This window comes from Balaenoptera physalus, assembly GCF_965194825.1.
Source record: "Balaenoptera physalus genome assembly, chromosome: 20".
NCBI lineage: Eukaryota > Metazoa > Chordata > Mammalia > Artiodactyla > Balaenopteridae > Balaenoptera > Balaenoptera physalus.
The window spans coordinates 51787091-51802014 of record NC_138901.1 but is presented as its reverse complement, the minus strand read 5'-3'; the positions used below and the strand labels follow the sequence as shown (position 1 = coordinate 51802014).

The 14924-nt window shown below is 53.6% G+C and overlaps 1 protein-coding gene across 3 annotated transcripts in view; it reads left to right on the top strand.

The window, feature by feature from the left end:
• SMG6 (SMG6 nonsense mediated mRNA decay factor) overlaps positions 1–14924 on the top strand; it is a 234941-nt gene that overhangs the window by 206311 nt on the left and 13706 nt on the right. For all 3 annotated transcript variants that reach the window (XM_082443411.1, XM_082443412.1, XM_082443413.1), the window contains 2 exons: positions 6348–6524; positions 10260–10406. In XM_082443411.1, the coding sequence (XP_082299537.1) occupies positions 6348–6524; positions 10260–10406 (324 nt within the window). The remainder of the gene's footprint in view (positions 1–6347; positions 6525–10259; positions 10407–14924) is intronic.

The window sequence follows — 14924 nt, the reverse complement described above, 5'->3', positions numbered from 1 at the left end:
GGGGGCCCCTCTGGAGTCCTGCAGAATGCACGCATGCCCATGGTTAGGTCCAGGAATCTTTGTAGAGAATAGGAAGGGGGCAGCTGCAGAGAGGCCAGGGCTTCCCTCCACCAACTGGCTTGTCCAGCAACCTGGATCCAACACCTTAGCTCAAAATAAACTATTTCAGCAGCTTCAACAGCCACGTGAGCATTCCAGGGCCTTTCCCCTCAGCCCTAGGCTGTGTGTCTGCCCCATGCTTCCTTCCTTACCTCTGAGCCTGGCTTCCACACATCTCAGTGGTGTCAGGCAGAGTACCCCTCCTGTCTCTGAGCAGAGTGAGGCAGCAAAGAAGAAAAAACATAATAGCCACTCATTTACTTAGCACTTTCTGAGCCCTGACACCTTGCTAAATATTTGATATACATTATCTCTTTTAAACAACTTGAGCCGAGGCTCAGAGACATTAAGTAACTTGCCTAAGGACACACAGCTAGGAAGTGGCAGTTAACACTTGAACTCTTGATCTCTGACTAGGAAGCCCAGGCTCTTGACCGACCTCCTGTATTGCCTAAGCTTGCCTCTTCCCAGAATGGACCTGTTTTTCCTTCTGTACTTAACCTTCTCACCACCAGTGTATGCTCCACATCTCCTCTGTTTTCCCAACTCTCCTTCCAGTGTGAACATAATCTCCCTCTCAGTACCCCTACCCTTTGGAATCTTCAATAAAAATAATGGAGTAGCCTCTCCCCCACCCCCACCAAATCTTCCCACCTAACCATTTGCCAGTTCCCACCCCCACCCCCCCAGGACACTTAAGACCAGTGCGTGCGCGCGCACACACACGGTGGGGGGGAGGTATGGGTGGGGCTAGCAGGCTGCCATCCACTCTGAACAGGCATCTGTGCATTGCCAGCTGATTGGTAACAGCTCACATTGCCTCCGCTAAGAAGAAAACACAGCTGTTGGGACCAGACACGTGGAGTGGTATAGCTACTGCGGGGTGGGTTGGCCGACGATGTTAGCATTTCATCTTGTGACCCACTGACCCCTCAACTGGCACTAGGACTAGGGACGGCTGAGTCTGGACATTGGGATCAAAAGTGACTGAGGGCATGCCTGTGCTTAGCTGTCTTGCAAAGAAATGCAGTCCTGCTGCTGCAGGGACGGGGAACAAGTGACCCGCTGAGTGGATGCCCTTGGACAGGGTACCCGGGGCTTGTCAGGATGTGTCTGGCACAAGGATCCATGCCTTTTCTCCTTGTCCACTTTGTCATTCAGTGCCTGCCAGGTTCTTTCTTTCTCTCCCCTCTGACCTGTGACCCTCTCAACAAATCAGTACCAGTCGTCCTGATTCATCTAGGCTGGGAGTGTCTGTCTCCCCATCATAAGCTACTGCCTCTGTCTTCAGAGTGAATGTGCATCCTCGTGGCCAGCTTCCCTCCTGCCTGGAAGCCCCTCCTCCAGGAATGTGAATGAACTGTTTCCTCTGTCCTCCAGCTCCAGAGGATTCCCTGTGTCTGAACTTTCATTGGCAGACCTCTTCTCAGGCTGACCCACCCTTGGCCACTACAGAATTGTCCTACCCACCCTTCAGTCTCCTGTGAAGGCGAGTCGTGTATAACTAGAGGTTCTCAGTTTGTGAAAACACTTTAGTCTGAGTTCAGTTTCTTGTAGCCAATCCTGTAGGCTGGGCTCATTGGAGATGATTATTAACCCATTGCTAATTGACCTCAGAAGCCAGCCAAGCAGCCTGTATTTTACCAGGCTTGATAATGGATTTGTAGGCTATTTTAAGATTTCTTAATAATTTCAGCAAGACTTCACTTTTCTGTCTGCATCTTATTTGCTGTAAGGACATTCTGTAAAATTAACAAGCTATAAAGTTTGATTGAAGGTTTCAACAAATGTGAGAATAATTGGCACCATTTAGAGAAACAAGAAAAACAACCTGTAAACTGGAGTTTGTAGGGGAAAAACCCGTGTGATTTTTCTCTGTAACCAGAGGAGCAGTAGCAAGCAGGACTTTTTAAACCAGAAAATAATCGAACTGGCTGATAGTGCAAATTTAAATTCTGACTCCCCCAAACCAAAAGTTCAGAAAAAGAAATTTTGCAAAATCTAACCAGTCACTGTAGTGTTTGTGCCTTCCAGGAGGCCTGTTTGAATAGGGACCCAGTAAAGATGGAGTGAGTCCATCGTTCCCTGGAGCTTGCATCCAGAGGCCTGCTTCATCTCTCTGACCCCTCCCTCCTGTTCCCTGGCTGGATCAGGGCTCGTCTCCCTTCCTCATGGCTGGTGTTAAGTCTTGCCACTTAACATCCGTCTGTGATACCTGGTGCTCAGTTCCTTTTCTCTCTCTCTCCCTCCGCCACCTTCCATAAGACTGCTTGGACCTCTTTTTCTGTTCCTTCCTAGGCATTTCTGCCCAGGCTGGGCTGGTCCTCTGCCGAGTGCCTGTAGGAAGTCACCAGTTTTCAGAGAACAACATTCTTTTCTCATCCACTGGCCCACTGCTAAGATACCCCCAGACTGCCTTCCCTCTTCTCTCCTGCCCTAGAGGTTTCTTCCTGCTTTCCTCAGGACCTAACCTTCCTCTAAGTGCCAGCCTCCGCTTACCATGTGCATGCTCACTTTCTCTCTGTCTAAGGACCTGAGCCTGTGACAGGCCAGGCTCCCACATCGCCTTGCCACATCTCACTTTCAGTTTTCCTTTCTGCTTGGTTCTTTGCGTGTGGACCTGATCCGGGTGGTAGCTGGAGCCCTGAAGCTAGAGGTTTCAGTTCCCGCCGATGGGGCACACTGCCTCAGATCGTCTTCAGGGGGAGGGAGAGGGGCTTTCTCTGGGCGCCTTTCTTTCAGCCCTTCCCTGACCCACAGCCCCAGTCTTCTTTCAGAGCTGACTGGACCATCAACTTTGCAGCTCCCAATGGTCTCCCACACAGTGAGTCTCTCCAGAAGGACCGTGACTGCCCCTGAGAAGGTGCCGGGTCTCAGGTTACCCGGGTGTTCCCTGGCCAGCAGACCTTTTACTCAGCTCTAGCCCCTGGCCAGCCCCACCTGTTAACAGCCCAGGAAGGAGGCCTCTGCAGCCCAGATCCTTCTCCTCTAGAGAATCTAGAATTTGCCCAGAGCCACAATGTACATACCACTTACATTCTCTGTTTTTCATTGATATAGAATGGAAAAATGTACTCATGAACAGAGCTATTGTGGGGATTATGTCATAGACTTCATCTGGACTCCTTCCTCTCTGAGCCGGGAGCCTAGCTTTAACCCCTCTCCTACCAGGAAGTCCTCCTTGGCCAGACAGAGATCATCTTGGAGTTGGCTCTGTGTGAATGGTTTAAAGGGCGCCTTCCTTCGTGATACCCCTTATTAACCATATTCAAACTGGGTTTTTTTCCCCCAACTCAAGTGCTGGAGGCTTTGTCTAGGAGGAACCCACCCCGCTGGGCTGATTCCTCCCACCTGAGAGCACAATGCTTGAGCAGACAGGCCGGCAAGCTGGAGACCGAGGGTTTCTCTGTGCCCCGGACAAGCCCTAGACTTTCTGCCCCTCAGTCCCCGCATCTCCTCAGTAGCTCAAACCCCATTCCTCACTCCATCGTGCACTTTGAAACCTAAGGAGACCATACAACGTCAGCTATCCTCCCTGCTAGTTGGATTGCAAAGGCGAGGACACTCTTCCAAAAGGCTGGGTGACTTTTCTCTCCAAACATGTAGAATTCTTTTCTACACCCCACTCAGAGACCCCGCTGGATCAAAGCCCTTTTGAGAGTCATCCAGGAGTTCCTTTGCCCTCAGGGAGGAACTGATGGCCATAGCAGACAAAATCCCCCGGAAATCAGGTTCCTTCCAAACAGAGTGAAAACTAAAATAGGGAGCAGGGGCCCGGGGAGGGAGGTGGCACTCCTTTTTGTTTTGGTGTCCACGTGAATAACAGCTCCCCCTGATCCTCTAAGGATGTGCCGCAGGCAGGCTCAGGATGTCTGCATCCCTGGGTCCTGCTGTGCCCTGGAAATCCCCGTCTCCAGGAGACCCACGTCCACACATGTGGCCTTTCTCCCCCTTGGCCAGGAATCACCCTTTCTTCCTGAGCCACTCAGCATGCCATCCAGCCCATGCCCTAACAGCAGGAATTCTGCCCGCCTGTCAGCACACACACCCATGGGCACACTCTCCTCTCCTGGGCAGATTTCTGCAGCACACTCAGCAGGAGTGCCAGCATACCTCTCACCACCCAGGTGATGCCAAGGACCACTGTAAGGTTTTCCTCTGTCCTCCTCTCACCCCTTAACCCCCACCTCCTCTCCATTCAGTGACAGCAGCCTCACACCGAAAAGGAAAGTCCTGGACCCATTACATAATTCTCCATAGTGCAAGCAGTAACTGGGGCATAAGGTCAGAGGTCATAGTGGGGTCAGGTGGCTGACACACACTGTAACGACAAGGTGGTTAAAATTAGACCACTGAGAGGAAACTGGCAGTCTTGTGGAAATGCAGAAGTTTCCTCTGCAAGTGAGAGGCTGGGGATGCAGGGAGGCCACTGTGCGTGCTGCCTGCCAGGCTATTACTCATTTCAGCTCTGTTCTTTAATGCCTTTTAGCCCCTGCTTCTGTATTTCTAGCCTTCCTCATCACATGTTTGAATACACGCGATGGAACCCATGGTTACCTGCCCTGGCCCAACAAGCGCTTCTTTCCTCCTTTTAAGCACAGGACTGGGCACCCCAAGCTCAAGACAGCTGTCCTTTCCTAAGCCTTTTCTGGGTAGCTGAGCACCTTTTGGTTTAGCCTCTCAGGTGGTCGAGGTACTTAGCCTGCGATTCAGGCCTCAGTTGTTATCAAGGCCATTGGTGGGGCAAGGGGGGGGGTCCACTCCGAGGTTGGGAGAGGTGGCAGAGGACGGAGTCATGGAGCGCAGGCTTGACAGTTGTGTGCTGCACATTCCCTGGCCAGCCAGCTGCCAGAGGGGAGCTCATTTCCACATCTCCTGGAGGACTTGGATCACACCTGCCTCATCTGCTCCCTCTGGTACCCAGCCAAGCTCCCCTGTGCCTGTCAACCCTTACTGTAAACCTCCTGAGTGCCCTGCTTGTCCTTAGCACCCCTTGCCAGGGAAGTATGAGATGTAGTCTCTGCCACCAGTGGAGTTATTATCCAGGTGCGGGCGATAACAAATGCACCTGTGAAACAAAGAGCAAGCAATCAAAGACAGTCTCCAAGTTAGTTACTTTACTGTGTGATACAGCCAGGGAAGTCCCTGTCATGTGACAGGATGGGAAGCATGGGGTTTGGGGGTCGAGGGGCAGGGGCTGGAGCCGGTGATGATGGAGGGGCTGCCACCCTGTGACATATCTGGCCACTGAAGTGTTGCCCTATGGGAACGGCCTTCACCACTTGTGAGCTCCAGATCAAATGGGCCCCTCCTCTCCCTTGGTGAGCGCCCTCCCAGAAGGGAGGAGAGGACCCCAGAGGCCAGGGATGAAGAGTAGGGCATGAGAAGGTGCAAAGCAGGTGGGTTTGCAGGTCTCGCAGGAGAAGGACCCCAGACAGGGTGACTATGGAAACTTTCTCTGAGCCACTTACAAATTTGATGATTGCTCAAGATACTGAATTTCATTTTAGCTAAATCAGCCCCAGCTTCTCTGACAGCACTGGCTTATGTGCTGACGTGGCCACATGGGAGCAGGATGGCCTAAACCCCTGGAGGAGCAGAGCTTGGTGAAACACTCCCCACACACACGCCCACCTGCTTTGCCTGTCTCCCTTCTGACAACAATTTCCTGCCGGACCCCAGTCTCTTCAGCGTAAGAAGCTCTTAGGTGGGGCAGGAACCTGTCAGGGGAAACCCAAAGTGACCTGAGTGAAATGAAGCAGCCAAGAAAGCCCTCATCATTCATTTCACACTCAGGCTGAAAGTTCTCCTCTTGGGAGTCTGGCGAGAGGGGAGCTGGGAGAAGAATGGAGAGCGGCAGTGAGGGTACCAGCGAGCTATGTTCTGTGACAGCCAATATTTTACATGCCACCCTTCCTTCTATCAGCTAGATACCAAACTTGGAAGACTTTTAATTTATTCTTTTTTCATATCAGGACTTGAGCAAAAGAAAGGCGAAACCCCAGAGGACACCTGTCATTGGTCCGGGGGTTGTCTGCTCCCCGAGAGGTGACCTAAGGGGAGATGGTGCTGTCTCCCTTCAGAGGGTCTCGGCCCTCCTCCTCACCTCACACGCACGCACTCGCGCTCACTCTCTCCGCCTTCCCTGCCCAGTGGACACATTTCTCGTGTGCCCCTCAGCCAACAAACAAAGTCTCTCATCTTCCCTTTCAGAAAATGCTGTTTTTCTTCTCCCTCTCGCCCTGTAGGTTATTGCAGCCGACTGCAAAAGGGTCACAGTGCTGAAGTATTTTCTGGAAGCCCTTTGTGGACAAGAAGAGCCTCTGCTGGCATTCAAGGGTGGAAAATATGTGTCAGTGGCACCCGTCCCAGACACCATGGGAAAGGAAATGGGAAGCCAAGAGGGAAAACAACTGGAAGATGAGGTACAATGCGGGAAGAGCCCGCTGTGGCCGAAGGAAGGCTCCCCCATCCCCCCAGCGCTGCTCTGCCCGGGCTTCAGCCTCTACCCCTGGTTATTTATAACCACTCAGAGCGGTGGCGATGTTGACGTGACCAGCCAGCTTCTCAAGAGTGCACTCTGCTGGTGCCCCTTCCTGCCAGTCCCACCCCGGTGCCCCCATCTCGCTCTGCTACGAGTTCCAGATGCTTCTTTTTAATGTTGCAGTGGAGGAGAAGGGAGGGAAAGAAAGAGTTTAATAATGTGCAGCTCTGGAGGCTTAGGAAAGGGAGTTGGGGGGGGTGGGATGTTAGGGTTCAGGCCGAGGATCAAGTTTATGGATGTGTGGAGCTCAGTGCAGCACAGGCCTGAACTGCAGCCTCCAGCACACGTACAGGAAGAGCTGACATTGCTGGCCCCGTGTGGAAAATCACCCCCTCCCTGGCCTACCCTCCCTCCGTTGCTCCCTCCCACCCTCCCTCCTGCACATCCTGATGTGATTAAGGAATTCTCCTCTTGTTTGTTTGCCCTTGGTTGTTCCTGTAGCCCTTGCTTCACTCCAGACTGTGTGTGTGTGTGTGTGTGTGTGTGTGTGTGCGCGCGTGCACTCGTGCCAGCCTGAGTGCCCACCCCTGCCAAACCCCGCTAACATTTGCCTTGCCGTACATGTATGTATCTTTCTGGGGGTGATTGTTACCATGGTTCTGTGCACAGTGGGTTTGTGTGTCCGTGTAAGTTGAACACTGCTGCCAGCTTCCCTGCTGTCTGTGGGTTCTGAGTAAATGTGAGTGTGGACGATGTCGGTGCCTGCGTGCGTTTACTGTGCTTACTGTTGCTGCCAGCTGCCCTGCTATGTGTCTGGGTGTGGGTGTCTGGGTGTGTATGCACACGTAGCTCACTTTGCCTGATGGTTGACTCTTTCCTTCTTTTTGCCCCATTATAGACAGAGGGGACTTAGGTGGGAAAGAACATGGGACTCAAGGAAGGGATGCAAGCGACTGTAGCCAGAGGCCAGGTCACCCGTAGGCCAACACAGTCATTTGGCCTGCAGCAGTCTCAAGCGCCTGGTGGAGCAGGGTGGGGTGTGGGGATGAAATCAGCAGCAGGCCAGGGAAGCCAGATGTCAGCTGGAAGCTGTCGTTGGTGATCTGAAGCAGTGATAGAGTGGCCACCTTTGGTTCAGAGTCTTCAGAGCAGCAAAATCTTGGACGGGCTTCATTAGAATAGCTGGAGAACCCCACCCCACCCCTGATGACACAGGATAGAGGTGGTTCCAGGGATAAAGCTGAGCCCATGATTCCAGACTCTCCAGATGAAACCTGGGCAGGGAGTAACGGAAAAGAATGAGCTGTCAGTATGGGAGGAGACAGTGAGGTTGCTAAAGCCATCGAGGTGTCCAGGCTTCAGGCAGGACAGCGCAGTGCCACCCAAGCCCTGGGCACCGTGTAGGGAAGCATGGGTGGGGTAGCGCCCTGGTCAGCTCTCTCACCCGCGCTTTAAGGCTGGGGCGGGCGGTAGAAGGTGAGCAAGGTGGCTCTCCAGGGTTGCTGCAAGAGATGTCCCCTGGCCCGAGGAGCCTGCAGGACCAAATCCAGGGAAGCAGGCGATGCCCAGAGGGAGGGGCTCCTCCACTCTCACAAGGAACAGACCAGCTCTCGGTCCCAGATCTTGACTGCGCCACACTCTCTCTCCCTCCTTCTTAGGCTTATTGACCAGACAAAGGTTGTGACCCATGCCATGCTGCCCACTTCTTCCTTTTCCCACGAGCCTCCTGGGTTCCGTTATGTTAGTGGCCCCTGGGAAACCCTACTTACCCTGGTCTGTGTAATTTCACAACCCTGCACTTCCTCGTTTGCTATGAGAGCTGAGCCAACCTCAGACAAGCCTCGCTGACCCTCTTTTGACCTCAGTCAGGCTCAGTCCAAACCCCATGATAACCCTGTGTATCCCTGGTCAGAGCAGGCAGGGGCAGTGTCCCCCACAGACCAGCCAGGGACCCTACTCCACTTACTCTGGTCCAGGTTAACCCCACGAACAGGAAGTAAATGTGCAGAGAGAGTCTTCCTCCTTCCCACGGCCTGGGCCTCTCTGGAAGTGGGCCCTGTGACACTAGAGCCCGCGCGTTGTCAGATGAGTGGTGACTGCGGACAGCATCCCAGACCCCTGAGACCTCTTAGGATAGTGGCAGTTCTGGCGCCATCCCGAGATCTCATCTCTCCTAACTGCAAGACTGAGTCCCTTAAGCTGATTGGGAGAGGAAAGGGGAGCTGTTTCTTCAGACATCATTCTTCATGAGCAGAACAGAATCCATTTCCTTAAGGATGCTGCCAGAACACCTGTCTTCCCACCCCTAGATTCTACTCCTAAAACAAAGCGTCACCTACCCAGTCACGCACTCTTGCTAACCACTTTCCGCAAAGAGAGTCCTTCAGAATATCATTGAGATGGACGGTTAGAGGAGAGAGAGTCTGTGTGGAACAGGATCCCTGTGAGTCTGTGGGAGACCTGGCAAAGGGCTGGGTCTGAGCTTACCATCTAGATCCAGGACCGCACCTATGCTGCTTGGTATTATTGGTAGGAGCACAGACTTTGGAATCAGACTCACTAAGGTTTGAATCCCTGCTCTGCCACTTACTAGCTTCGTGACCTTGAGCAAATTGTTTAACTCTCTAGATCTCAGTTTGTTCATTTATAAAATAGGGATGATGATAGCATCTATGTACAGACTATTGTATTAAATGAGTTAATGCATGAAAAATGCTTGGCCTGGTACCTGGCCTCATAATAAGCACTCAGTGAATGGTAGCCGTTATTGTCATAATCATTGTCATTATTATCATCCAGTTAACATTCAGACCCAGGAATCTTCTCCTACTAAGTCACCCCCTATTACCCGTGCTAACCCTGTCCCTCAAAGGAAACTCTCTTGGGCAGCTGCATGTTCTCTACTGACCAAGGCCAAAAGTGAGAGAGTGAGAGATGGAGCCTGGGACCACCCGGGGAGTAGTGGCTTCTAAGAGCTGAGGCTGCAAGCAGGGAGGTGCCATCCCTGGGGAAGGCTCCACCAGCCTGGCAGGAGACTCCTTAGGCTAGCCAACCATCTCCCAGTCTGTGCAGGCCCCCAGAGGGCAGCTGAGCAAGGTCATGGCATGTGAATTCCTATCATGGGGCCCCCAGCCCCCGCACCGCCAGGCTGTGGTCATAAAAAGAAACCAGGGCAAGGTCTGCTGAGCTACAGCATCTGCTCCCTGACGCCGTCTGGGGCAGAGGAGCTTCCATGCCTAGCTCCCAGCTGTTGGCCAGAATGATTCCTATCCGATCGTTAGCATGAATTAGACTTAAATTGGGTGGTTTAACTTTCTCTGTTGTTTTCCCCTTTGGTGAATTTCAAAATGAAAATGGGCCCAAAGTTTGACATTTTGAGTGTGTGCAAAGAAGGAAGGGCTATGAGTATAGGCATGGAAGTAGATAGGGTGTGGATCTGTGAGTCTGTAAGAGGAGGGCCCTGGAGCGCAAAGGGGAGCAGTTACGGGGGGAGAAGCATGACAATTTCCCTCGACCTGCCTCTGCCTGAGCTGGGGGAAGCACACACCTTGGGGCCCTGTGCATGGAATGGTCCAGATAGGCCTGGATTGGGATGCAGGAGGGACGGAAGGGTGGGTCCGGTCTGTGCTGTGGGCTCACAGTCTCCTCTCTCCCTTGGCCTGCACCACCGCCAAAGGAAGAGGACGTGGTGATTGAAGACTTTGAGGAAGATTCGGAGGCTGAAGGCAGCGGGGGCGAGGATGACATCAGGGAGCTTCGGGCCAAGAAGCTGGCTCTGGCCAGGAAGATAGCGGAGCAGCAACGTCGCCAAGAGAAGATCCAGGTGGGGCCTGCCTGGGGAGGGTGGTTCCTGTGTGGCTGGTGGTCTGTACAGGGCATGAAGGAGATGGGAGTAGGGATGAGCAGGACCCTCTCCCTCAGGAAGTCTTGCAGTGTCCAGACTGGTTCCACCACCTGTTTTCCTCCTCTGCCACTAAATTCTGGTTTGGTGCCTGGAGTCTCCCTCCTCCTGGGCTGCAAGCAGGGCCAGGTTCTTCTCAGAATCTGCTGAAAACTTCTCCCCCATTGATGATCTATGAACACACACCACACATACCCAACCTTTCACACAATTTCAGGGGTTTCAAAGTTCCCCTGAACATTGTCCAGACACTCTCGGAAAAGCTGTGGATTCTCTGTTGAGAACACCTATTCTCAGGGAGAGACGGTGTCATGGCCACAGTCTGCTTGTCTGGATTCCCACCGTAATGGCCGAGCCCCTCTGGACAGGGCACTCTAAACCCTAGCAAGAAACTACTCGATCGCCACGTAAGGATTCCTGCACCATCAGCCCTCTCGTGGACCCATACCTTCACTTCCAACAAGCTTTTCTTTATGGCTCTCCCAGGTCTGACTCCTGCGCTGTAGGCTCACTTCTTCTCATCTAGGGCGCAGGGCAGACGAGGAATAGCCAGCCATGCTCCCTGCTTTAAGACTAACTGCATACGTGGGGAAGCGTCAGTTGTCTTCAGGAATGTCTGTTTTCAGCGCTCTCTTCAGCCACCTCTGGCCTTTGGCATGGAGCGTAGTGCATGTGGTCAGGCCGACCTGATCAGGCTGGGCTCCGCCACTTACTAGCCTTGTGACTTTGGGCACATTGTTTAACTTCTCCCAACCTGTTTCCTCATCTGCAGAGTGAAACTGGTGACAGCACCTACCACCTGGAATAGCTGTGAGGCCCACAGGAGCCAGTGCACGTAAAGCACCCAGCATAGTGCATGGCACACCGTGATCTGGTAGCAGTCTGACCGCTCATCAGACAGAGCCCTGCCCTGGGAAGGGGAATGGATACCAGTTGGGACCCATGGTCCTTTAGACGTATTCATATGAGTCTACCAGTTGGAATTAAGCCTCTGCCAGCACCACTGCCGTTGTGGTGTGGCTGCCTTCTCCAGCCTTGCGCAGTCTGTGTGAACCTCTGTCGTGGCCCTCAAAGCTTCGTCTGCAAGCTGTCTTTCTTCCTGTCCGGTAGCTCTTTTCTTCCTCACCATCGGTCTTCCCAAAAGTTCTGTCCATACTACCACCTCCATTTCTTGACTCTCAGCCCAGCAGTTATAGAGGCGATTGCATCAGAGGTCACCAAGTACCTTTGTCGGGTCTTCATCACACTTGACTTCCCTGTAGCTTTGGACCCCAAAGCCGCCTCCCTCCAGCCTCACTTCAGCACATGAGGACCTTCGTCTCCTCTCTGTCTGGTGACCACACCACCCTCCTGGGCTTCCTCACCACCATTCGTTACTTGGTCTCCTCCTCCCTTTCTCTTACTTCTTAGTCTCAGCACATGGAGTTGGCCCTCAGCAAGTATTCTCATTCCATGAGTTCATAGATGGTAGCAACGAGAGCATCATCTTAAGTTCCTCACTGGCTTTTAACCCCTCGTGCCTGATTTCTTATCAGATCCTATCTGTTCACTCGTTTATTCCCCCCCCCCCCCTTCTCCATCCCCATTGCCACTACAGCCGTTCTAGTCCAGGTACTGACTGGATCGTAGCCAGCAAGCCTGCACTGCACAAGTCCGGGGGGTCCTCTTTCCCTTGTAGTCTGTGAATGCAGCTCCTGGAGTTGCGTGGTACACGGTCTGCATGCCAGGCTCCCTGCCTGCAACGCACCTTATGTGGTTTCATCGTTCTCTTCCCAAAAGAGCCACTCCCCTGCTCAGGAATCATCAGTGCCTTTGCTTGGCTAATAAAGTCGAATTCCTTACTATGGCATCTAGGGCTTTCTCGTCTGTTCCCAGTCTATTTTCCCAACCTCTCCTCCCGTCCCCCATGAGCCCTCACCAGCTATATGACATTGGGCAAATCATTTAACTTCCCCGAGCCTGTTTCCTCATCTGTCAGATGAAAGTGGTAACAGCAACTCCCTCAGAAAGACAGTGCACGCAAAGTGCCTGTCCAGACACTCCAGCCCTCCTGCCTGCACAACACTAACCCTCCTTTCTACCCACTGTCCCCAGACAGCTCTGCCCTTTCCCACTCTCACGTCGTTGTTCCTGCTCTTCACTCAAGCCCGAGTACCCTTTTTCTGCTCCACATTTCCTGTTACCTGTTGAAATTCTATTCTTCCTTCAATCCCCAGATGAAACCCCATCTCCCCAGTGAAGCCTTCCCGGATCCCCCCCAGGAGGAATTCATCTCTCTGCTCAGTGTTCCTGTGGCACTGATTTATACCTCATTTGTGAAACGTATATCACATCTCAAATTACACTTATTTCTGGACTTGTTCCCCCCGCCGTACTGTGAACTCCTTGGAATCAGGGACGTGTCTTCCGCTCAGTGTAGGAAATGGTGGTGAGCACCTACCAGGCCGGTGGTGAGGGGACACAGGAGCGAAGCAAGGAAGTCCTGTCCCAGAGTGTCCACTGGCGTGGAGAAGTCAGGGATTCGAAGTGTGAGCGAGCCTTGTGACCAAAGGGAAGTGCAAGATGCTGTGGGAGCATGCACCAAGGGGACATGGCCCTGTCTCAGGCAGCGTGTTCAGCCCAGCCTCTCCAGTGACAAGCGGTACCTGACGGAGGCCTTGTGTGAGACTTGGCTTCCAGTGCCCGCAGCTGCTCCTGCCCCGGAAGCCGGTTCTCCCTGTCAGCTCCCTTGGAGCAGGCTGCTCAGGCCAGGCATCGATGGCCTGCTGCGGGCCGTCCAGGCTGGGGTTGCTGTGGCCCCTTTAAGAACAGGCCCCACGTGCACCGCTGCTGGCGGCCCTGCCTCCTGTCAGCCTTCTTCCTCCAGCCTCACAGCCACAGGAGGATTTCTCAGCAGAGAAGAAATTCCCCCCTTCCCTTCTCCCCACCCCCTGTTTAATGCCCGGGGCCCTTCACTTCCATAATTCTTCATTTTCCAGCCTTGAACGTAAGCCAGACACATCTGTCTGGCCATATGCGTGAACCCTGGAGTCTGTGCCGAGGTGGCTGTAAAACAGGGCCGGTGAAGGCCCTTCTGGGAGAGCACACACATGTGTGTGCCCTCGGGCCATTGGCTCCCTGCCCAGAACCACGGGGCTGCAGTGCTCCAAACCCATGTTAACCTCTTCTTCTTTTTCCTCTTTTTGTTTAATTTAAGGGGGGAAAATCCCAAGGAAAAGGTATAAATTGTCCTGGGAGTGGGGGAGAGGCTCCTAGCTGGAGAGGCCATTATTGTTGGCAGGTACCTGGGTCACACTAATACAATAAGGAAGAGAGGAGCATCGGGTGAATTAAGATTGGAGAGATGGGCTGTAAATTACTCTGCTCCGAACTCCATCAGTCTCCAGGGGTGTTAACCGAGAGGTGTAAGGCAAGTCCCCAGCTCCCAGCGCCTTTTACAGATGCAGCAAAACAGGAACCACACATGTTTGGGGAAGGGGATGTGAAGGTGGGGTTGAAAAAAATCCTCCTGGCCCCCATGCTGGCTGTAAAGTCCAAATGAGATCTGGGGCCGTAGCCACACCCCCACTTCCCCGCTCCCACCGATACCCCCGGACCTAAGCTCATCTGTGGGATGGGGGAGGTGAGGCCTGGCCTCCCTCCGCAGCCTGTCCCTCCCTGCTTCCGGCGTTGCACAGAGGCTGGTGAGGGGGGCCGACTGGAGGTCAGAAAAGGGGCGTGGGCAGCTCTCAGGACCTGTGCAGCTGGAGCCTCGGCGCCCCGGCAGGCCTCGGACACTGGGGGCCAAGTCCGCCCACCCAGGGCTTCGAGGCCGCACTCTCCGGCTCAGCCCAGGCTTTGCCTGTCGCCCGAGACAGCTCTTCATCTTGTGCTGGTTGAGCCCACCTTGCTGCTTTCCTCCCGAGTTCTTTCCGTTCCCGTTGCCATTCTTGAGAGGCGTCCAGAGACCAGAGCAGGGTACAGGGTTTGCCTGGGACACTGGTCAGGAGTGTTTCTTTCCTAACCAGGCCCTCAGGGCAAAGCAGTCACTGACCGTCCTCCTCCGGGCTTGAGGCGTGGCCTCTTGGCACCTCACCCTGGCCCTGGCCCTGTGAGTCCCCACCTCCTCTCTGCCTCCACGAGGCTTTGCTGTGATTTGTGCTGCTGTCGGGCGGGGTCAGGTTTCCTGAGCAGTTGCAAACATCCCACCTGAAACATAACAGGCTCTTCCTCTGGCCACAGCTATTGTTTCCCTCGGCATTATGGCCACAGTCTTGCTCTGTAGCCAGCAATGACATGTGTTCTGAAAATAGCTTCACTCCCCTATCCCCTTCCCGCCCACCCACCCTCCTGAAGATGCAGTCACTCCTTTGTGGTAGCCCCAGGAGTTTCACTCTAAATATAGCTGCAGCCCATTCACATTGCCACCCAGCTGGGGGGGGGGCCGCTGTGGAACAATGG